This window comes from Eubalaena glacialis, chromosome X (assembly GCF_028564815.1).
Source record: "Eubalaena glacialis isolate mEubGla1 chromosome X, mEubGla1.1.hap2.+ XY, whole genome shotgun sequence".
Classification (NCBI taxonomy): Eukaryota; Metazoa; Chordata; class Mammalia; order Artiodactyla; family Balaenidae; genus Eubalaena; species Eubalaena glacialis.
Window position 1 is genome coordinate 122,596,944 of NC_083736.1, and position 24,310 is coordinate 122,621,253.

General features: G+C 45.7%; 1 protein-coding gene across 5 annotated transcripts; it reads left to right on the forward strand.

Annotated features, from left to right (window-relative positions):
- Positions 1-12,871: 12,871 nt before the first annotated feature.
- Positions 12,872-23,855, forward strand: ZNF75D (zinc finger protein 75D). Of its 5 annotated transcripts, XM_061177858.1 has the most exons (6): positions 12,872-12,961; positions 14,453-14,979; positions 16,183-16,375; positions 17,122-17,213; positions 17,549-17,675; positions 22,911-23,855. In XM_061177858.1, the coding sequence occupies exons 2-6, from the start codon at positions 14,533-14,535 to the stop codon at positions 23,618-23,620; spliced, it is 1,569 nt and encodes a 522-aa protein (XP_061033841.1). In that variant the 5' UTR covers positions 12,872-12,961; positions 14,453-14,532; the 3' UTR covers positions 23,621-23,855. The 5 variants fall into 5 exon arrangements, with proteins under 5 accessions (XP_061033841.1, XP_061033846.1, XP_061033842.1 ...); XM_061177859.1 differs by lacking the exon at positions 14,453-14,979 and having other exon boundaries at positions 12,888-12,961; XM_061177863.1 differs by lacking the exons at positions 17,122-17,213; positions 22,911-23,855 and having other exon boundaries at positions 17,549-17,662.
- The last annotated feature ends 455 nt before the right edge of the window (positions 23,856-24,310 follow it).

The following is a 24,310-nucleotide window of genomic DNA, read 5'->3' on the forward strand; positions in this document are numbered from 1 at the left end:
GCATCCAATTTCCAAAAGGAATGTCCAAGCCCATCTATGGACCGTCTAGAACTGTGCTGTCCAATATTGTAGCCACTAGACCCATGTGGACACAAGTCAAAATTTACTCAAATAAAAAATTCAGCTGCTAGCCACATTTCAAGTACTTGACAGCCATCGGATCAGAGAGTTCTATTGGACAGCGCTGCTCTAGAATTCCCCTGACCAAAGCCTTAGATAAACCCCTAGAGATTGGGTGGCCTTTAAACCCACTCCCAGCCTAATTTCAAATGTCTTGTGTTTCTGAGTATAGCTAGGCCACAGAAGAAATGGAGAAGCAATACTTACAATGGTGAAGAACCATGAAAGTCCACCTACCTTTGAGTAACCCTTAGTCACCTTCAACCATGGGCATCTTAGCTAGGGCCATGACTTGCAAAGATAGCAAACCACCAATCAGTCCCTCATTCCTCTCCACTGGAGGTTCTCCGTAGTTCAGGCAACATCACCGTGACCCTCATCCTGAAACAGCATTCCAAGTGACTTTCTCATGAGCAAAACACATGGCAACAGGGCAGGCCAGCAGGAATCAGGTCTACATCAATAACCAAGAACATCTGTCACATTCATCACGCCTTGTGCCAGCTACTGTTCTAAGCCTCCCGCATGTATTGGTTCATTTAGCCCTCACCCAACGTTAGGAGGTGGGCTCTGGTACTGTGCCCTGAATACAGACGAGGGGACTGAGCTGAGGCTGAGGAGGACTGCATAACTTTGTCCCAAGTCACACAGTAAACGCCAGAGGGAAGTGGGGAGGAGGTTGGAATCTACAGACTCCTGCACTGCTCACGTCCAAAACATCCACATGTTCTCTGAGTGCAGCCTCTGAGGTCACAGAGGCCATCACGTACATGTCCCCACAGGTCTCAACACCGGTGCCCACTCCCCCCACCGCCCCGTGTGCTGTGGCTCCTCTCTGTCTGCATTTGCCAGGACGCCTCACGTACCTGTCCTCTTCCTTGGAGCGGTGGGACAAGGAAAAATATGCTCATGATCCCACCCAGTCATCCCAGATGGACACTGCCCCCATAGCACCGTTATCTTGATGGCAGCCTGGGCTTCAGCGGCAGACCCATCTCGTGATAACATGCTAGCTCTGAGACCCTGACGCCCAGGGCTTCTGTCGCTAACACGAGATAACCACGGCATCTCTTTCACAGAAGTTCCTGAGGCGGATCCCAGCGCAGGGAAAGGAACAGCAGTGTGCCTGGCACAGAGGAAGCGCTCAGGAAAGCTCATTTCCTAGGAAGCTTCTATTTCCTCCCACCCCACCCCGCCAAGGCACCTAACCGTCGCTGGAGGGCATCCAGGGACCGTGCTGGTTTGGGCTATGGACCCGCCTTGAGTGCGCTCCAGCCTCACAGCTGGGCAGCCCTCCGCGGACGGTCCCCAACCTTCCACCACGCCGACCAGGGACTTGACCCTCCGGCTTTCTCCCCGTCGGCCCTTCCGGATGAAAACTTCACTCCACCCCGGGGCTGATGGCTTCTCCTCAAAGCCTCCTGAATGAAGCCGGCCCACAGGGCCCGTGGATGAAGAAGGGTGTAAAGAGAGGGCACTCGGGGAAAGGATAGGGGGACAAGCCTAAAAGCCGGATCAAAATCGGGTGGCCGCGGTGCGGCCCGAGCGTGCTCCCCGGGGAGGATGTCCCGCCGCCCGGAGGGGCGCTCCCCGCCCCGGAGAAGCCCGGGAAGGCCCGGCCGGGTCGCAGGGAGCGGCGGCGGGGACCCGGGCCGGACAGGGGCCGGCCGCCCGTCGCTCCTTCCCGTGCCCGCACCCGGATCGGGGCTGGAAGCGGCCGGTTAGCGCAGCCCGAGCGGGAAGGGAGCCCCGCTCCCCGCGCCCGCGCCCCAGGGACGGCCACGCCCTCTGACCGCTCCGGGACTCACCGCCTCAGCGCCCACGGCTCTCCCAGGCTCACCGGGTGCAGCTGCCCAGGGCGCAGGCGCGCGGCCGCGCTGCGCGCCGCAGCTCTGAGACCCACTGAGGCCAAGTTGGACTCCTTGGTCTGGACTTGGCTCTCCGGGTCGCCGGCTCGGGGCGACGCCACGCATCCTCGCAAGGGGCTCGGGGCGCCTTCCCAGTTGAGCGCGGTTGGTTTTCAGTACAAGGGCTCCCCCAGGAGGAACGGGCTTCTAATAGTGAAAGTGCAGGAGCTGCTACCCTTTGGAGGGTTCCGCTTCCAGGAGGTCGTGGGTCCACGGGAAACCGTCAGGCGGCTTCTGGAGCTTTGCCACGGCTGGGTGGCTTTGGCTTGAGATGCGCACCATGGAGCAGGTCCTGGCGCTGCTGGTGTTGGAGCAGCTGCAAACCATCCCGTCCCACGAGATCCACAACAGCGTGCAGAAGCTGCACCCGCACAGCTTGCCAAGAAGCTGTGAGTCTTTTAAAATACATGCAGACAGAGGTTGCGAGACTGAGGGAATAGGTCAGTGAGTGAGACAGAGATGTTTTATGTGCGGTTTGGTGGCCGCGACTGGGACATCACGGTGTCGTACTTCCCCACCCGGAGTCTCTTGATTGCCCTGAGTAGACCTACATGGGGAAGTGACTTTGTAGTTTAGTCTGGAACTTCCATCCTCCAGATTTCCCCCCAAGCGCACAGAGGGAACAGTGAAGAGTGCCTGTTTCCACGGGGAGGCAGGTCACTGCTGCAATAGCCAGTGTCAACTTGGATCAAAGGGGTTCGAATCTTGGCTCTGCCCTCTGCCCACTGGCTCCGTGGCTTGGGACAAGTTACTTTCCTCTTTGCGCCTCAGTTTCCCCTTTGGTAAAATGGCTTCTGGTAGTGTTTTGAGGATTAAAGGGAGAGCAGCGCGTACATTTTGATCACACTGCTGGCACGTAGTCAGTGCTTAAAACTGTGAGCTGGCCGGGCGCGGTGGCACACGCCGGCGGTCCCAGCTACTCCGGTGGTTGAGGCGGGAGAACCGCTTGAGCCCTGGACTTCCGGGCTGTAGGGCGCTCTGTGATCGCGAGTCTGCACTAAGTTCAGCTTCAATCTGGGAACCTCCCGGAAGCGGGGCACCACCAGCTTTCCTATGGAGGGGTGAACAGGCCCAGGTCTGAAATGGAGCAGGTCAAAACTGCCCTGCTGATCAGTAGCCACATGGCGCCTGTGACTAGCCACTGCCCTCCAGCCTGGGCAACAGAGCAAGACCCCCGCCCTGACAAACAAACAAAACTGTTAGCCGTAGAATTCCCTGGCAGTCCAGTGGTTAGGACTCTGCGCTCTCACTGCTGAGGGCCCGGGTTCGATCCCTGGTCAGGGAATCAAAATCCCACAAGCCGCGTGGCCAAATCTGTTAGCTGTATATTAGGGTCAGCAGTCAGGGCTGTGGAATGGCCTCGCTGACACCGAGAGGATGGAGCGTGGATACTAACAAGAAAGAGTTTCTGAAGTCAAGGTTCCTCAGTGTGGAGTGAAAGACCTCAGAAAGGGTGGTTTGGGGTTTTTCTGGAAGGGGGCTGGGGAATATCTCTTAGTAGAGTCCCTCTTTTAAATTAAACTTTTAATCTTGACATTATTGTAGAGTGGCAGGCAGTTGAAAGAAATAGAGAGGTCTCCTTTCCCCTCTGCCTCCTTTCCGCAATGGTAGGTAACATCTTGCAAAACTATAGCACAAGGTACAACCAGGATATTGACGTGAATACAGTCTGGATACAGAACAGTTCATCACTGCAAGGGGCCCTCCGGCTGCTCCTTTGTAGACTCACCCACACCTTGTCCTTCCCATCCACCCCTCTCCTGCCCATTCCCAGACCCCTCACCCCTGGCAACCACAAATCTGTTCTCCTTTTCTAGAAGTTTGTCATTTCAAGAATGTTTTGTAAATGGAATCATATAGTCTGTAACCTTTTGAGACTGGCGCTTTTTTTTTCCCACTCAGCATAATTCACTGGAGATTTATCCACGTCCTTCTGTGTAACAATTATTTGTTCCTTTTTATTGCTGGGTAGCATCCCATGGTATGGATGTACCACAGTTTGTTGAACCAGTCACGCACTGAAGGACCTGGGGGTGGTTTCCAGCTTTTGGCTATTAGAAGTAAGCCCGTGTGAACATTTAATTGTTTGCTGAATTATTCTTATGATAGGTGCTTTACAATCATGGTCAGATAATTCTGACACCTAATTCATTTTGGAGTTAGTGTCACTTGATTGTCTTTTCTCACTCAGGTTGTGAATTTCCTGGTTCTTTGTATGAAGGATGATTTTCCATTGTGTCCTGGACATTTTGGTGTCGTGTTAGGAGACACTGGCTTCTGTTGCAGCTGGGTACTGTAGCACAGGGGTCCCCAAACCCCGGGCCGAGGACCGATGCTGGTCGGAGGCCTGTTGGGAACCGGGCCGCGCAGCAGGAGGTGAGGGGCGGGCGAGTGAGCGAAGCTTTGTCTGCTGCTTCCCATCGCTCACGTTACCGCCTGGACCACCCCCGCTCCCCCATCCGTGGGAAAATTGTCTTCCATGGAAACCGGACCCTGGTGCCAAGAAGGTTGGGGACCGCTGCTCTAGCTTGCAGTCCCCCTGTTGAGGTTTGGCGAGCAGGCCCTGGCCTCCTGCCGTGGGCTGTGCTTGGGAGGACAGCGTGATTTTCCAAGCCTCTGCGGTGCTGTTTTGGTTTGCTTGGTTTACCGCAGGCTGCTGGGGATGCTGCCTGGGGAAATGGAAGGAGCTTCCCCAGGCCGGGCCACCTTGGGATTCTAGGCGGGGGAAGGGATTCCACCTGCTGCCTCCGAGAAAGGGATGCTTGCTGTGTGGGGAGCTTCTGGAGGCAGGAGCCCCTGCCAGTGGGCAATGGGGAATGTTTCCTGGGCCTGGGCTCTTTGTGGCCGGTGCCTCCCAGCAGTAGAGTGTCTCTTGGGGCCGGGGAGGGCAGTTTCAGGGCTAGCAGAGAAGCAGTGTGTGCTTGCTTGGCAGGCACTTTATTGTGATCCAATCCCCCCTTTGGGTGTGTTTGTATGGAGGAATGGAGTCTCAGCTGTGAGGGAAAGAATTTCCCAGGTTAGGTGCTCCTTTTGGTGACCCGTCCCTTGCCAGTGCCCCCAGTTACAAGATTTCTCTGTGTGAGGGAGGGGAGCCTCAGGCCGGGTGGGGAGGGGAGACCTGTTCAATGTAGAGGGAGGGCGCCTGGATGACAGGAGCCCTACAGCCAGCAGGGAAAGATGGCCACTATTCCTTTACTGTGACCTCACCATTTTGGATATTATTAAGCCCTAGTTGCCTTCTCTATTTAGAGTGTTTAGTCCTAAGGAGCAGGGACTGGGTTTGGGGGATGCTGTTGTCATTGTGATTTCTGTCGCCTTCAGCATTTTCTGCCCCCAGACTTTCTCTCCTTCCTCCTGAGGGAACCATGGAAGACAAAGTGATGATGGCCCCGGGTGGTGTGACAGATGCTACTGTCTCCCCCGCAGTGCCCTTCCCCCTCCTGAGTGCTCCTCTTGGGGGGCCCTTCCTGCCACTTGCAGAGGGTCCTTTTTCTGTCACCCACACGTGTCACCCCACCCTCCTTGTTTGTCTCCCCCCATCTCAAATGCAGGCCTGCTCCCCTTCTCCCCCATGAAACCTGTTCTCGGCCGGACTATTTTGCCCCTTTACCCCCTGCCTCTTTTCTAGAACTGTTCTTGATGGATCTGGGGCTGAAGGAGGGGACCTTGTGCTCTTTCCGGTGACTGTGCACTTCTCCCAGGAGCCGTGGGGTGTCAGGGTCCCAGCAAGAGGGTCCTCTCCAGGGACACGGTACAGGAGATTAATGGGAATGTGGACTCAGTGGGTGAGGACTTCTTTTCCAGGGATGAAGACTGGGCTGTTTCTGACCAGGATCCTGTCCCTTAGACACCCACCTCCTGACATCAGCTCTGAGTTGGGCCAAGAAAGCTCCACAGGAGGTATCCCTTGATGTGATGTCCCCTTGACTAGGATCAGTTCAGCATCAGCCAAGCAGCACAGTAGCCTCAGACTCAAGACCCAGCCACCAGAGCTTCCGGAAGGGAGGTTGCACCATAGTGGACATCCTAGGGCAGGACAAGGAGACTCCAGTGACACCCTCACCCCACACACACTCACGGTGTCTCAGGGTACTGTGCCTGCTTGAAGTTTTTGACTCCTTGCAAGTTCAAGGAACTTGTGCTTCTGAATCTCTCGTACTTTCTATTCTCCATTACTACATTTAGGCTCCTTCCCAAAGACAAATATTTCAGGGGCACTCACTCAGTGTTTCAGTTTATCAGCTGTCAAGGGCCTTAAAAATTCAGGAAGGAGGATCTGTGTGCTCAGAGATTTTCAGCAAGCAGTACTTATAATTGTGGAAATTTGGAACCAAGGAATATGTTCAAAATAAGAGGCTGTCTAAGTAAATAATATGCATGGATGTGATGAACTATTACACAGAAATGTACAATGATGCCCATAAAGTATGACAAAAAGCTAATCATTGGATTTTGCTGGAGGGTATAGAGGTGTTCACGGTCCAATTTTTCCAACTCTTCTATACGTAGGAAAATCCTCATGGGAAGAAATTTGGGAAAGCCTTAAAAAACAACATTATGGTTCATGCCCACCCAGGGACCCAAAAAAAGAAAAAAAGGACATAAAACAAGATCCATATACATTCTGATGACAACCACGACGAGGCACACACCAGGCAGTATTCTAGGAGTAGGGAACTGTGATGCCAGGAAGGTATCTCAGGATATGGCTCTGGAGGAAGACACCTAACAACTATTATTTGGGAGAAAGAGCAGGTGAGAAAATTCTACTGTCAACAGGCCGTCCAAAATAGCAATTCAAGTGATGGAAACACCCTTGCTTCCCTTTCCTTAACAGCCTTGTCTTAGCCCTGCCCCAGTTTAGTACGAGTTTTTCCTTGGTTTTCTTAGCCAATTAAAAAAACCAATGTTCTCTTATTTTCTCCCTTTCTTTGATCCATATTGTTCACAGGAGGAAATCAGTGTGGGGGACAGGGAGGCAGGGATCAGGAAGATTAGGAAGGGCAAGGGAGAGGGGTATCAGAGAGAGGTTGATATATGATCACCAATGGTGGGACCAGGGCCAAAGTCAAATACAGCAGGGCAGGGCTGGTATATGTGTTGAGGACATGAAATGTGTTGGGGGGAGTAAAGTTGACATTATTACTAAGCATTCTCTCTGGTTAAGATGGCAATTTATGTGGATGGTAAATCTCGTAAGGAAGTGGCCTCTCCTCACCACCGTGGCCACTGTAACAGCCCCCATGCGGCTCTTATGATGTCACCAAACTGATGTTGCTCCTACTTAGAGCATCGTGCCTGGGGCTGGAGCAACGAGAAGGCCCAGATAATTGCCCTTAGGCACTAAAAAAAGGTGTTCCAATAGGGGTCTTCACCCAGTCCCTAATTTAGTTCCCCTTCCGGCAAACTTTACAGGCACTGCTGTCCTCTGCTTTGTTTTAATGAGATGATGTTATACAAAATATTACATGTAAAACACTTAGCACAGTGCCTGGTGCACACATGTATTTGTGTCAACTGTGGGCAGATAAAACTGGCAGATTTCCTTTCTTCTAAGTCCCTGGCACTGGGGTCAATGTAAGACAACGTTGGAAGGAATTTCAAAGAGTAATCTGCTGTTGATCAGCAGGACTAATGACCTTCTAGCCACTTGTAGTCATATTTCAAACAGCAGTATGAGTGCCTTACTGGAGGCTCCTATGAGGTCACTACAAAGGATGGCTAAGTTCATACTTTTTACATTCATATTTGTACATCACATGCCTACTTTTACGTTTATACTTTTACTCTCAAGTCCTCTCATAAAAGAAGCCAGAACAGATTTCACTGTCTTTTATATCAAAGGGAGACTAAAAGTGGGGTCATAAGGATCCCTGGCCCCCAAATCCAAGTGGGTACAAAAGGAGACCTGGGAAATGTGGACTTGCCTTGAGCAAGAACCACAACTCCCTGTAGCAAAGGTAGCACGTGAGACTGGCAGAAGTCTCGTGGGTGAAGCATCAGTACCACGCTAAAGCAAAGTGAAAGGCTCAGCAGAGCCACGTTCAAAGGTAAAATGAGATGCCCAGCCTAACAGTGAAAACAAAGCCTGTGGTACCAGGGGGGGACAGGGAGTATGGAAGAAGTTTTATAGCAACAACAACAGAATCACTGTATTGTTTTCACTTTTTTTTTTCCGGGAAAATCCCTTAGAAATCACTTTATCTAAAGTTTTTTTACTGAAGTCATAAAGGAACTTATGGGTCTAAACATCATAATCAGAAATTTGAGGTTTTATACTCAGCACCTTTTTAAGAAGAATTTAGAAGCTTACTGTTGAATCACTCCATCCGCTTATATAATTTTGGAATGTGCAAAATCACCACCACTACTTAACAGCTGCAATTTATCTAAATGTTTTACAAGTGGTTGAAACAGTTGAGTCTTCATATGTGTCATAAGAAAACCAACTAGCACTAAGAGAATTTCTAACTTTTCTTTCTCCCCAAGAGCTCAGGAATATGAAGATCAGTGAAAGGAAAAACGGGTTTGTTCTGAAGCATTTTCTTTTACCCTTCAATCTATCTTACAAGCACTTTTGAATAAAAATTGACTTCCATTCTTGAAAAGAAAACTCATTTCATTATGGTCATATAATTTCTTACGAAGAAGGGATTATGTGTGTTTCTTCTACAGGAGGAAAGGTTTAAGAGTGCCTCTTGCCTGCAATAGGTACACAGAAAAGAGGCAGTAGGAATGACCCAGGAAAATCTTAAAATATTAGACAATGCTTGTTGATATCACACCCTCAAAATGTTTGATAAATCTTGCAGTTGATATTAATATCCTTATACAAATGGCCAATAAGCACATGAAAATATGCTCAATATCATTAACTATCAAGGAAAGGCAAATCAAAACCACAATGAGATACCATGTCACGTGTACTATGATGGAGATAACAAAAGAGACAGATCATAACAAGTGTTAACAAGAATGTGGAGAAATTAGAACCCTTATACACTTCTGGTGGGACTATAAAGTGGTGTAGCTTATTTGGAAAATAGTCTGGCAGTTCCTCAAACAGTTAAACATAGAGTTACCATATGATCCAGCAATTACACCTCTAGGTATATATGCAAAAGAAATGAAAACATATGTCCACACAAAGATGTGTACATGAATATTCATAGCAGCATTATTCATAATAGCCAAACAACCCTAATATCCATTAACTGATCCATCTTGTTTATCCATACGACGGTAATATATGTTTATCCATACAATGGTAAAAATGTAATCCATACATTTTGAAACACTAAAAATAGAAACTATGTAAAATCTAAAAGGCATATTTTGGGCTTCCCTGGTGGCGCAGTGGTTAAGAATCCACCTGCCAATGCAAGAGACATGGGTTCGAGCCCTGGTCCGGGAAGATCCCACATGCCGCGGACCAACTAAGCCCGTGCGCCACAACTACTGAGCCTGCGCTCTAGAGCCTGCGAGCCATAGCTACTGAGCCCATGTGCCACAACTACTGAAGCCTGTGCGCCTAGAGCCCATGCTCTGCAACAAGAGAAGCCACCGCAATGACAAGCCCGCACACCGCAACAAAGAGTAGCCCCCGCTCGCTGCAACTAGAGAAAAGCCTGTGCGCAGCAACGAAGACCCAATGCAGCCAAAAATAAAAATAAATAAATAAATAAAAGCCACATTTTTTCCCCTAAACACTTCAATATGTATATCCATACAAAACAAAATGGGGTCTATCCATACAATGGAAAATTATTCAGCAGTAAAATAGAAATGAAGTACTGATACATGCTACAACATAGATGAAGCTTGAAAACATCAGGCTTAATAAAAGAAACCAGACACAAAAGATCACATATTGTATGATTCCATTTATATGATATGTCCTGAATAGGCAAATGTATAGAGAAGAAAGTAGATCAGTGGTTGCTTAGGGTTGGTGGGGGGAATTATAGGAAATGAGGAGTTACAGCTAAAGGGTTTGGTGTTTGTTTTGGGGGTGATGTAAGAATTCTATAATGGATTGCCATAATAGTAGTACAACTCTACATATATACTAAAAACTACTGACTTTTGGCATTCTACAAATGGGTGAATTGTATGATTTGTGAGTTATATCACAATAAAGCTGTTTTAAAAATCTAATTACTAGAACCAGAAGTCAAAGTCATGTTTAACAACTCCTTAATATTATGAGGCCTCAGTTTCAAAAGCTACCACTTTTACAACGGAATCTGCATTGGAACTGTTCTTTGATTACTACCTGTTGCATCTCCTTCAGCACGAAATAAAACTTTTAAAATTCTTTTGTAGTATCAACAGAACCATGGAGTCCAAACTCTGTCTTACAGCAGATAATTTCAATTCAGCAGCCTGCTGTTATTCTCCACCTGTCTTTCCTCTTTTCCAAACAACTCCCTTTGTAATCACAACTTTGGTTTTTGGAGGCAATCCTTTTCTTTCTCATTCTCGTTTAACCACATCCTTTCTCTTCCAAGTTGGTTTCTAATTCTCTCTATTTCTCAAGAATTTATCTACAATTGCCCTCTGCTAAGCCTTCCAGAACATCTTCAGATTCCTTTCTGTAAAGATTTCCTATGCAGTTGCTAAACAAATTCCTCTATCCCAACTCTTGGCCCAGTTAGAAATTACAACATTTTTGTGTTGTAGGTTTTAATTTTAGAAATTCCTTTTCCTTCTTTGTCCTGCTCATATGACCTTATTCAAAAATTGCAAGATCTTCTTCAGGTTGCTTCCACCTATAAAGTTGTTTGCTGCCCAGGATCACATCTTGATTCCTTGGGTGAATCGAGGTTGAAGTGTTTAGGGGAAAGAAAATGCCCTTTAGATTTTACATAGTTTCTCTTTTTTACTTAGTGTTTCAAACATATTAGCCAAGACGTAACTATGGATGGGATCTGGGTGTTATGGGTTTAAATTATAAACCTTTACTTTAATTTTGTAGAGTTTTATAAAAGAAAACATGACTCAATGTATGCTTTTACCACTAACCATATTAACAATATGTAATGAAATTTGTTTTAAGTGAATTACAACTTGTCTTCCTGGAGTCTCTAGTCCTTTTCAAGAATTTTCTCTTTTCTTTGAAGCATATAAGCCATAGTAGGTTATAAGGAAAATTGAAGAGATCATTATATTTATGTCCATATTCGTTCTAAATGGCTAACTATATAATCTATAGATAATTTCTATTGAAGACAATTACAAGGGATAACTTTGGCAGATTAATATTAAACTCCACACGGTTTAAAAACCTTACTATTTCAAATAAAAAGGAAAAAGAAAAGAAAAAGAAAATGCCGTTATCCGACCGTCCTCATTGGTTAGTGACTCAGCTGAAAGGTAAGCCTGGGACTTGTCCAGAAGCAACAGTGCTCTAACTTCCCCTTCATTGTCATAAAACATTCGGTTGACAATGCCTGACCTCAGGAACAGAGCTTTGAAGGAATCATTCTGAAAATGACTCTCTGGTGAAGCAAACATCTTTACTAGGTTTACAATCACAGATAGCGCACTGTGTCCTCTCGCACACTTCTGGGCAGCTTTACTTTGCAAATATGGATTGACCTTATCTTCTGAGAGTAATCCTCATTTGCATGTAAAAAGGCTGACAGGTGATCCTTGTTTATTTTCCTCCCAGGCATGCAGAGCTCTGGTACCCTAACCTGAGTGGTTTCTCACACTGATTTCCAAAAGAGGTCAATTTCATCCCCCACTGTACAACTGAGCTACATACAGTTTCTCCTCTCTGATTCACATGGATAACTTCTGTCCAAATGGCTCAACACTAGGTAAACACTGAAAATTTGGAGACACTGACAACCCGAGATATTCGGGTTCTTAGAAAGAGGCCTTCTCCAGAGGGCTATGCTAAGCATTACAGAAGATATAAGACGAAACAAGGTTCCTCTCCTTCAGGGAAGCATAACGTAGTAGCAGAAACACGGGGTATGACAACAGGAGACCGAAATTGGTCTACAATCTGCCACCGGTAATCCAAGTGACCCTGTGGACATCGCGTCCTACATCTCAATTTTTTTATATGTCAAGGAGAAATATAAATGGAACCCACACCATAAGGTTAAAACCTACCTAACAAGAATAAAACAATAATAGCTGGGAAGGACGTGCCAGCGAACCAGACAAGGGTTTTTAAAATATAAGGGACTGTTATTCCTGACCTAGCGAGGGGTCTGACCAGGAGGACCAAAGGCCTCTTAACTTAAGGAGTCCCGGGACGAGCCTAGGGATGACTTTCGGGGTTGGTGGCCCTAACCAGGCGAACTTCCCGGTAGAAAGGGCCACCGACTGCCAGAACGCGACGCAGGAGTAATCTGGACGCCACTCCGCAAGTCGGGGGTCCGAGATCACGGCGTCGCGCGTCAGCAGGCTGCATCGTTCCCAGGCGACGAGACGCCTTCGGGGCGCCGCTAGGCCTCCCGCGGGCCCGAGACTCGGTGACCAGAACTCTTTTTTTTTGCATCCGGGGCTAAACCCGGGATGGGAAGAACCCGCGAGACCGTTCCGGAGTCGCTGCGCTGCGACTCCCCAGACTGAGGGAGGGCGATGCTGGGCGTGGCTGTCACGGAGCCACCGGAAACGCATTCTTCCTTTTCCGGTTGGGGCCAGTCCACAGCCCGAGACCCCAAAATGGCGAGTCGGGGAAGGGTCTTGGGGCGTTAGAGCGCTCGGGCTGGACACCGAGCTGCCAACGCCCCCGCGCTCCCGGACCCCGGCGTCTTGGCGCGCCGCTCGCGGGGCCTCGCGCTTTCCCGACATCGCCCCCGGGAGCGCGGGAACCGGACCCTCCTTCCTCCCCGTGGGGGCGGGAGGCGTGGCGACTTCATAGCCGAGCCGAGAAAGAGGGAAGTGGCGTCCACGGAAGCCGGAGCTGGGTGGAGGTAACCGACAGGCTGCTTTTCCTTCTGGGTTTGAACAGGAGGGCCCCTGAGAGATGCCGGCCGCACGCGCCAGCTGCGTGGCGGCGAGCGGGGGTGCGGGCGCGCAGCCTTTTCCTTTTCGCGGTGGCGTCGCTGCCGGGCGGCGGGTCGGCCTGAGAGCCGGCGGGACCTGTTCTCAGCGAGGCCACTTCTAACCTCCGGAAGCAACCTCTTTGTACCCTGTGTGCAGATATAACCCAGGGCTGCTGCCGAAGCACGCTCGGAGGCTGCCGGTGTGCTGAGTGCACGCGGGCGTCCTCGCGGTCGGTCCAGCCTTCTGGACCCACTTGTAGGTGTAGATGGGGGATGGGGCGTAAGGCCTACCAATGAGCCCAGCGAAACTTGCCCGTTTCCGCTGGCGTATGAGCATATCACTGGAGAAAGGGTCATTTCAGCTTCCGAGACATTAGTTTTGGCTGACAAAGAAAAATAGGAAGTGTCCCTGTACCTCCTGAGCCTGGACAGGCAGCAAGGAACCAGCCAAATTATTTCTTTGAATACCGGTGGCATCCTTGAAAGAACTTTGTTGTTGTTTCCGCTGTATCACCTCCGAGAAAATCAGACTCTCAAGGCCATCCTCAGCCTTGCTTAAAGATCTCTATGACTCTGAGGAAGTGTAAAGTCAAGAGAAGGCTTACGTTTACAAGGACCCTTCCTGTCTCTGAAGAACCTTAATCGTCACCGTTTCTCTTTTCCTTTTTTACAGTTTGACGTTTGGGTATCTTGTAGACAAAGCCAACTGTCAGTTTTTCCAGTAAAGTAAGCAAAAATGTTCAGACACAGGTACAAAGCCGCTCAGTGCCCTTTATAAGTCTTCCCCAAAAAACCAATGTTGACGCCATCTGACTGCTTAGTGGGGAGATACTTGCTGAGAGGAATAAGATTACTTTTTCTCTAATTACTTTACTTCTTTTCTGATCTGGCCGCCTCAGTTTCCTTTCCAATATTAATATGATGGAAAAGAATATCAAATGTTCCATGAAGCAAAGACATCAGTCTCCATAAGAGGACGAAGGGGCAGAGAAGTTGTTTTCCCCCTGACTAAAGACAAAAAACTGGGGTGATCTATTACAATTTAGTGAAAGTCAAATATGCCCCATTTGTAAAGGTGGGACAGGGGGCACACAGATTAAGTATTGGATGATATCAAAGCTCATTTTAGTGGATGGGTGCCAGTTTTTTCACCCATCAACCTTAAAAAAAAAAGAAAAAGTGATCACCTGACATTTGTCTTCCCTGAGCCGTGCTTTGTTTCAAAGTTGGGTAACAAAGGAAAGGGGAAAAACATGTCCTGAAGTAGTCTTGAGTCATCCTGAGTGGCAGTTGATTTTAAAGGCGAGGCAGGACAGGAACTTTTCTGTTCGTTCTTCTCTGATAACTATAAATAGCAAGTAAATATGTGTCATGTGGCTTTCTTCTTGACGTGTACTTTTTTTTTCTGCCCTCCCTCAGTGACCTTGGGGAGAAGATCCACTCATTGGTTTTGTACCAAGCCTGACAAGGCCTCAGTTGTCAAAGGTGGCACCAGGAGGATGTCACACATAGGAGTAAAACTATTCCTAGAGCAAATGATGATGAGTGATCTGAAGGTGAATGCATGCTTGTACCCACACGTGGAGGCTTTGTGGGAGACTAAGGGGTCTGTGAAAGAGAGCTCCAGTCAGAGTAAGAAATCCAGCCCACAGATGGACAGTCTTGGTCCTGAGAGCGCTCGCCAGCACTTCCGGAGCTTCTATTATCGTGAAGCACCTGGACCACTTGAGGCTGTCAGCCAACTGCAGGAATTATGCCATCAGTGGCTGAGGCCAGAGATCCACTCAAAAGAGCAGATCTTGGAATTGCTGGTGCTAGAGCAGTTCCTGACCATTCTGCCCAGGGATATCCAGAACTGGGTGCAGATGTATCATCCACAGAGCATCAGAGAGGCTGTGGCCCTGGTAGACCGTTTTCAGAAAGAACCTGGTGGAATAAGTAATGAGGTGAGCGGAAAGATTCCTTACGTGTACACTGAAATAGGGTAAAGGTCCGGGGCGGGGGCTGCTAATTGGAGAATGGGATGGATTAGGTCACTCTTCTGTTGTTGCTTTAGAACAGCTAAGTGCGATCTGAAATCACAGACTTGCAGCGACAGTCAGCCTCCAGGTTTCGGAGTTCCTGGGAGTCTTACCTGGCCTTCGAGAAAAGAAATGCGTTTTGCCCTCTTCAGGGCCAGGGTGAATTGAGGGTGGTGGGCCTGGTCTAGCATGGCCGAGGAGACAGGACTTAGCAACAGAGAAATGAAAGGCAAGAAAGACTTGGGGAAGGAGAAAAAAACCTGAAAGCGTGGACAGCACTTAGAGATCAAAGGCAAGAGAGGGTAGCAACCGAAGTATAAATCAAACATCTCTGGGGAGACTGCAGAGGAAGAGAAGAGATAGAAAGAAAAAAGGGAAACAGGGTTACGGAAAGAAGAAAAGTGCCAACAGAAAAGTGGAGAGAAAGTGCTGAGGGGTGGTGCCCTCTGTGGTGGGGACACACATCTCAGGGCCAGGAGGAAAGAGCCCTGTGGCCTCCCTCAGTGCTCGGCCTTGGCCTTGCTGGTGAGTGGGGAACCAAGGTCTGTCCTTGGGAGACGGCAGCACACTTCCTTTTCTCGAGAGTCCACCTTGAGGAACACAGGTGTCTTATTACAGCTGAAGCATATGGAGGAAAGTTAGGGTCCAACTCTTCCCCCAGTTTTTCCCTCCGCTGCATCCCCTTTCTCCATGAAATTGTTCCCTGGGCATGGGAGGATTGGAAAATCTGACTGACAGGAAAACCTTTTTTATTCGCGTCCTCATTTTTTTAGAGAAAACTAGAAGATACAAATCCACTAGGTCAAGGATCCAAGTCTAGAAAGCAAGAGAATGGAGGCAGCGAGAGGACAGGCAGCCTACCCCACCCTGCTCGTGGCCTGAGCTGTGGCCATCTGTGGAGGGCTGGAGGCCGGCAGTGGTCGCAGCTTCTCTCATTTTAGCCTGATCTTCCTAGATCACGTGTATAGTTCCTTGTGAGAAAACCATGGTGCAGTATCTCTTCGTTTTTAAAAATGACTTCCTTTAACGTTACACGCTCCCCAAACCTGGGCTCTAGTCTTGTTTGTTCCTCCACCACCACCCCAAAACCAAAAGTTCTTTGCTAATGAGGATGGGGATTATTTCTAGGTCACAGCCCATGAGCTGGGAGAGGAGGCATTGCTCTTGGGAGGAACAGCAGTGGCCCCAGGCTTTATGTGGAAGCCAGCAGAGCCCCAACCAATGGATGTGTTCCAGAAAGAATGTTGGAATACATACCGGGTACTGCAAGAACAGCTGGGCTGGAATACTCAGAAAGAAACCCAGCTTTTATGTGGAAGAGGTGAGGAGCTTCATAATAATTCTCTTCTCCTGGGAGCTGTGGTAGTAATTGGTTCAGCTAGAATGTCACGGGAATTTTCCAGCTGCCCAGCCCTGCTGGCAGTTAGGATGTCTCTCTGGCGGGAGTACAGTAGGCCAGTGGTGGGTGAAGGTGAGGGTCATTCTGTGGTACAGAAACATCCAAATCACAGAACCCTGGTATTCACAATGTGGACCTTGCTCCTTAGAAATTTGAGAGGAGAGAGGAAGATAGAGCAGGGACAGGCGGGGTCATCTCACCCTTACAAGTTAGAGGAGAAATTGGGATCAGAAATGGGCTGTCATTGGCAGAATGGGAAGAGAGTTGTACACCAGGAAAAAAGTAATGAAAGAAATCTCCCACATTTCCTACCGTACACTGGAGGACCTGAGGCTTTCATTTTCAAACACCTCTAATTCTTGCCCAGCTCAGCGAAGAATTTATTTTATGAGAGGAAAAACATAATGGATTTCCTTTTATTTCATGAAATCTGTGGAAAGAGTCAACTGGGAACCAGTTCTGTGGAGTGGTGGATATTTGGTTCTTGTTTGCAAGGAGAAGGCCACTTCTGGCACAGCACACCCCCCACACACACACACACACACACACACACACGCACACGAAGGTGAGCCATCTTTACCGAAGGAGTCCTATATTGTAGAAATTGGCTCAGGGTATTCATATATAGAAAAGAGAGAAATTTTTTTCTGGCTCTTTTCCCCCCACAGCTGTGCCTGCTCAACAGATTCTAGACTTTTCTGAGCAGCAAAGCACCCCAAGCTGGAAGACGGCATCTGAGCTCATCCTGCCTGAGTCCCAGGTGAGCTGTACTTTCCAGCTTTTCCAGGCAGCCTGAACGTGGCCTTGTCTGCTTTTCTCTGCTACCCATGACCCACCGTACCCGGCAGGTGCTCTGAGGTGCGTTAGCCCCAGGTGTTCTCTAGGCAACTAGGCTTGGCCCTGTGGGAATTGGGCACCTCCCAAGCTGTGTACTGATCTCTTTGGTGCCTTCCTTTTCTGCCATCTCACTTCTTTTCCCTTAAATCTTACACTCTTACCGTCTTCAGTGACTGGCCTCCCGTGTCATTCGGAGATGAGTGATAGGACGGCTTCTGTCGTGGCAAGTACTGAACTACAACTTATTCTCTTCTTTAGAGTCCGTTGACATTTGAAGATGTGGCCTTGTTTTTTACCGAGGAAGAATGGCAATTACTGGACCCTTCTCAGAAGATCCTCTACAATAATGTAATGCAGGAAAACTATGCGACTGCCACCTCTCTAGGTAAAGATTCTTCCTTTCCTTTGTGTAGAACTTGTGCAATCTGTCCTGTCCTCAGTTCATGGAAAATGAACTCCTGTGAGAGAGTCCCAGTGTTCCAGTGGCGGGTTGGTTCTCAGCTTGATGGTGTGGGGAAAAGGAAAGGCATATCCAGACCACCCGGAGAGCTTTTTACGAATACACATCTCACTTCTTTATTCTAGGTAGAGTTCTTGATCTCTCATACTCCTGCCCCGCCCTGCAAATCCTCTCTTCCCATATCTTTTCCATGTCAGTAGCGGGCACCACGACTTACCCAGTTGCTCAGGCCCAAAACCTCTCAGTTATCCTTTATTCTGGTCTTTTTGTTATACCCCCCCAGCCGATCCGTCAGCAAGTGCCCTGAGCTCTGTCTTCAGAATAGGTCCTGCAATGCCATTAATCAACTATACTCCAGTATAAGATAAAAAAGTTTTTAACAAAAGGTGCCGAATACAACCACGTCTCAACCTCTTCTGCTCTCACCATCTGGTCTAAGCCACCTCATCTCTAAGCAGGTCTGCTGGAATACCACTGGACTCCTCGCCCCCTCCACGTCGTTTCCATCTGTCCTCCTTATAGGTTCAGTTCTTCGCTTCCTCATTGCATATCCACCTACAACCACAGTAGAGTATAAAGAAGATGTGGAATCTAAGATTCTGCCCATTTAAATGTTGGGAGTAAATAAAAGTATAAAAGAGTCATTCACTTTTCCTGAAAATAGTCTGGAATTAAGATGGCAGTCCATGACCTCAAAGTTTTATTCTCAGAACATTATCGTTGCACCCTAAACTTAAAGCGATCTGTTTAGCACAAGGGCAAGAACCATAGACCCGAGGTCCCCAAGAGTTCAAGGACAGTCTTGGAGAGTCTCCTTGAGGTAAGTGTATACATAGGAAGAGGAGAAGATTCCTTGATAGGAACCTTTATAGGAGCTTAACATTTTTAAGATTTTGTTCCTGTATTTTTTTAATTAAACTTTTTATTGAGTTAATTGTAGATTCATATGCATATTTAAAATGTAATACAAAGAGAACCCATGTACACTTTACCCATTTTCCCTCAATGATAACTTTTGCAAAAGTATATAATATCACAACCAGGATATTAATACTGGTATAGTCCACTGACCTTATTCACGTTTCCGTTTTTCCTTGTATGTGTGTGTATTTAGTTCTATAAAGTGTTACCACATGTGGAGGTTTGTGCATTCACCACCACAATCAAGATACTGGACAGTTACATAACCACAAGGAGCCCTCCTGTTGCCCTTTTATAACCACACACACTTCCCTCCCACATCCTACCCCATCACCAACCTGTGCCAACCACTGATCTGTTCTACAGTTTTTAAATTTTGCCATTTCAAAAATGTTATATGAATAGAGTCATGCAGTATGTAGCTTTGGGGGATTAACTTTTCTCATTCAGAATAAGTCCCTGGAAATTCATCTTAGCTATTGCGTGTATCGGTAGTTCAGATGAACTGAGAAGCATTCCATGATATTGATATACCACAATTTGTTTAACCATTCACCCATCGAAAGGTATTTTTGCTGTCTTCAGTTTTTGGCTATTGCGAATAAAGCTGCTGTGAACATTCACGTACAGGATTTTGTGTAGAGATAAGTTTTCGTTTCTCTGGGATAAATGCCTTTAAGGGTGCAATTGCTGGTTCATGTGGTAATTACATGTTTAATGCCAAACTTTTTCAAAGTGGCTGTACCATTTTACATTCTCAGCCAGCAATGGATGTGATCCAGTTTCTCCACATTCTTGCCGTTGTTTAGTAGTATCACCATTTTTAAAAAAATACTTTTTTTGCCTTTCTGCTAAGTATGTAGTGTTATCTCATTGTGGTTTGGATTTGCATTTCCCTAATAGCTAATGATGTTTTGTAGCTTTTCATGTGCTTATTTGCTGTCTCTATGTTATCTTCAGTGAAATGGCTTTTGCCCATATTTTAATTAAGTTGTTTTTTAACTGTTGAGTTTTGAGAGTTCTTTATAGATTCTAGATTCTAGTGCTTTCTTGGATATGTGGTTTGCAAGGAGTTTCCCCAAGGCTGTATATTTTTCTTTTTATCCTCTTCCCATGGGCTTCCACAGAGTAAAAGTTTTGAATTGTGATAACCAATTTTTTATTTTTTCCTTTTACAGATTGTATTTTTGTTATCAAGGCTAGCAGTCTGACTAGCTATAGATCCCGAAAATTTTCTATGTTTTTCCTAAAAGTTTTATAATTTTACATTTAAGTCCATGATTCTTATTGAGTTGATTATTATATAAGGTATGAAGTTTAGGTTGAAGTTCATTTTTTTGCCTATGGAGGTCCAATTGCTTCAGCCTCGTTTGTTGAAAAGACTGGCCTTCCTCCACTGAATTGCTTTTGCACTTTTGTCAAAGATCAGATGGGCATATTTGTGTACATCTATTTTGTTCAATCGAGCTATGTGTCTATCCCTCTGCCAATATTGCACTGTCTTGATTACTGTAGCTATACAATTTAGGAAGCCTTAATATCTATCAGGTAGAGTGATTCTTCCCACTTTATTCTTTTGTCAAGATAAAATTTTATTTTAGCTATTCTAGGGCCTGTTCCTTTCCATGTAAATTTTAGAATAAGCTCATCTATGTCTAAAATAAACTTTGTTGGAATTTTGCTAGAAATTACATTAAATCTATATATTAATTTGAGGGGGATTGATATCTTTACTATGTTGATCTTTCTAATCAGTGAACACAGTATGTCTATTTATTCGGGTCTTCTTTGACTTCTTTCATCAGCTTTTTGTAATTTTCAGTGTACAGATCTTCTGCATGTTTGTTACGTGTATGTAGAAGCTAATTTTCATTGGAGCAATTGTAAATGGTATTATTTTAAATTTGGTTTCTGCGTGTTCATTGTTTTTGTATAGGCGTGCCACTAATTTTCTTTTGTTCTTTTATCCTGTGACCCTACTGAACTCACTTATTAGTTCTAAGAAGTTTTTTTGGTAGATTTCTTGGGATTTTTACACATAGACAGTCACATGATCTGCAATGCCTTTTATTTCTTTTTCTTACCTTGTTGCAGTAGCGCCAACTTCTGGTACTTTGTTGAATAAGAGTGGTGAGAGCCGACTTCTTGCCTTATTCCCAATTTTATCATAAAAAGTTTAAGCCTTTCACTATTACCTATGATGTTAGTACAGGTTTTTTTGTTGATACTCTTATCAAGTCGATATAATTCCTTATTTTCTGAGTGTTTTTTATCGTGAATGGATGTGGGGTTTGTCAAATACTTTTCTGTGTCAGTTAATGGGATTATGATCTTTTGAAGCTTGTTGATATGGTAGGTTATGTTGATTGATTTCAAATGTTGAACCAGCTTTGCATACCTGCAGTAAATCCTACTTGATCATGGCATATAATTCTTACTTATTGTTACATTCAGTTTGCCAGTATTTTGTTGAGGATTGTTGTATTTAAGTTCATGGGAGATGTTAGTCTGTAGTTTTCTTTTTTAGTACTGTCTTTGTATGATTTTGCTATCAGGGTAATTACTGGCCTTATAAAATGATTTGGGTAGTACTTCTTCCTCTTCTCTTTTCTGGAAGAGATTATATAAAAGTGGTGTTAATTCTATAAATATTTGGTAGAATTCTCCAGTAACACTATATGAACCTGGAGATGTCTTTTTTAGCAGCTTTTAAATTATGAATTCAATTTCTCTAATGGTCAGAGTGCTATTCAGATTATCTATTTCATATTGGTTGAATTCTGGTAGTTTGTGGATTTTGAGAAATTGGCCCATTTTCCCAAACTTTTAAAATTCATGAACATAAGTTGTTTATAGTATTCCCTTATTATCTTTTTAACTGCTGCAGAATGTGTAGAGATATACCCAGTTTCCTTCTTGACACTGATGGTTTGTATCTTCTCTCCTATTATTTTTGTCAGTGTTGATATAGGTCTATCAATTTTATTTTCTTTAAGAATAAGCTTTTTGTTTGATTGTGATTTCTTCTGTGATCTTTATTATTCCTTTCTTCAACTTGTTTTAATTTTATTTTGCTTTTTTTCTAGTTTCTTGAGTTAGGAACTTAGATTATTTATTTGAGACCTTTCCTCTTTTTTATTGTAAGCATTTAGGGCTATACATTTTCCTCTGGGCATTCCCTTAGCTGCATTCCACATATTTTGATATATTTTAATTTCATTTTCATTTAACTATGTATTTTTAAATTTCCCTTGAGACTTTCTCTTTGAATCATGGATTTTTTAGAAGTATACTGTTTCATTTCCATATATTTTTAGATTTTTCTGTTGTCTTTCTGGTTTTGATTTCTAGTCTGATTCCATTTTTGTCAGATTGCCTTTTCTCACTCAAGCTGTGATTTTTTTTTTTTTTGGTTCTAGGTTTGATGTGTTATTTTTTTTATTGCATCCTGATCATTTTGTCTATTCTGTTAGGAGAGTCTGGGTCCGATTTAAATATTTTAATGGGCAGTCACTCTGTTTTAATTTAGCACACAGGTTCTTTCCTACTTTTATGGAGTATGTGTCTAGTGACAGTTTAATTTTCAGAGCCTTTATAGTGTTATTTTGGTCTCCTTGGTTTATATGGTACTGCTAGGGTTCCCTTGTGTCCCCGCTGGTGCTGCCTGATGGTGAGGAAGATATTTACCTAGGCCAGAGTGTCTCTCAGTGGGAATCTCTGACCTGTAGGGATGAAGAGGCTTCCTGGGCCCGGCCACTTGTGGCTAGGTCCCTCTTGCTAGTTCTGCATGCCTAATTTGGTGTCTCCTCACTGGGGTTCTAGTGTTGTCAGAAGGTTTCCCATTCAGATTTGGGAAGGAATAAGCCTATCCAGGTAGCCTTCTGTTGCTAGGTTGAGGTTTGGAAAACACTAGATCTGGTTTGCCTTCTTTTTTGGGTATGGGGATGTAAGACACCTGCTGTGTTACTCTTGTAGTTCTGGGGTCCCAAACCATTTTGCCTTCTTTTTACCACTTTTTAGAATTCTCTGATCATTGTGTCTTGCATTCTTGAATGGGTTTGTTGTTGTGCCTAGCAAGGAGAATCAGGGAGAAATGGGTCTGTGCCATTTTGTCCAGATTGGACCAGAAATCACTTGTTCTTGTATTTTTTAAAAGCTGTCATCATTGATTTTTCTTTTCATTCCTACAGTTTTCTTGTTCTGGGATCAGATGTCTGATTCTTCTGTTTATTCCAACAGGGTTAAAGCTCAAAAATGACACTGGAAATGACCAACCTATATCTCTTTCGACATTAGAAATACAAGCATCAGGATGCAAAGTATTAAGAAAGGCCAGAATGAAAGTTGCCCAGAAAACAACGGGCAAAGAAAATCATGGTGGTACACACAGGGTACGGAAACGGCATCGAGCTTTTCCAGGGAAGAAAAGAAAGAAACTTACAACTTGCAGACAAGAGCTTCCAAAACGTATGGATCTTCATGGGAAAGGCCATGCAGGAGAGAAACCTTTTAAATGTCAGGAATGTGGGAAAAGCTTCAGAGTTAGCTCTGACCTAATTAAGCACCAGAGAATTCACACTGAAGAGAAACCCTATAAATGTCAACAGTGTGATAAGAGGTTTAGGTGGAGTTCAGATCTTAATAAGCACTTACTGGCACACCAAGGAATAAAACCATATAGATGCTCATGGTGTGGGAAAAGCTTCAGTCATAACACAAATCTACACACCCACCTAAGAATTCACACAGGAGAAAAACCCTTTAAATGTTATGAATGTGGGAAAAGATTCATTCAGAACTCCCACCTTATTAAACACCAGAGAACCCACACAGGTGAGCAGCCTTATACTTGTAGCATATGCAGGAGAAATTTTAGCAGGCGGTCAAGCCTTCTTAGACACCAGAAACTCCACAGGAGAAGGGAGTCGTGTCCAGTGTCTCCAGTCTGAAGAAAGTCAGCAGCTAGAGCTTGGCCCTAGAGGTGATACAAGAATACAAAATGATGAGGCACCCAGTGATAGGAATCTATCATCAGCAAAATTTGGGAGGGGCACATGTCATGTTTCACAAAAAGGAATCTAAACTCTGTTTTATTCAGCATTGTATCCTCAGTGCCTGGCACAAGACTGATCCATAATGACTTCTTTATAAATAAAAGAGTGAAATAGTTCTCATATATCTAAAGTTACCTGTCTTGTCTATTTCTGTCTGTATCTGTCTGGTTACTCAGCTTCCCCACCCTCTGTGATCTAAATTCTTCAGGTATCAGGTGCTCAGCAAATACGTGATGGCCAGGAGTCCTTCTCCCATTCTTTCTCAGGAGAGACGGAAAATAAGAGTATTCAGGTCCTCTGAAGGGAGCTCAGAGAGAATTACTAAGTTCGAGGCAGTTTCTGTGGCTACCATTCTGTCTACATGAACAACCAAGCCAGGGTTCAGGGAACTTCATTCTGGAACAGGAAGAGAGGGTTCAGTGTTTGCCCTGGGAGAAGTACCCCCATTCTAGTTGCCTCTCTCCTGAGCACCCACTACTGCAGTGTTTTCTGTCAAGGAATTCCAAGCAGCAAGCAGAGGCCTGAATGCCAACACAGACCTAGGGACCCTGGAAGCACTTGATACCTTTCTTCCTGCTGATCCTC

Excerpts from the sequence above, each read along its gene's own strand:
- ZNF75D (XM_061177858.1), top strand. The coding sequence starts at position 14,533 with ATGTCACACATAGGAGTAAAACTATTCCTAGAGCAAATGATGATGAGT. Across the intron at positions 14,980-16,182 it reads CTGGTGGAATAAGTAATGAG|GTCACAGCCCATGAGCTGGG; the intron begins GTGAGCGGAAAG and ends GATTATTTCTAG. Across the intron at positions 17,214-17,548 it reads TCATCCTGCCTGAGTCCCAG|AGTCCGTTGACATTTGAAGA; the intron begins GTGAGCTGTACT and ends TCTCTTCTTTAG.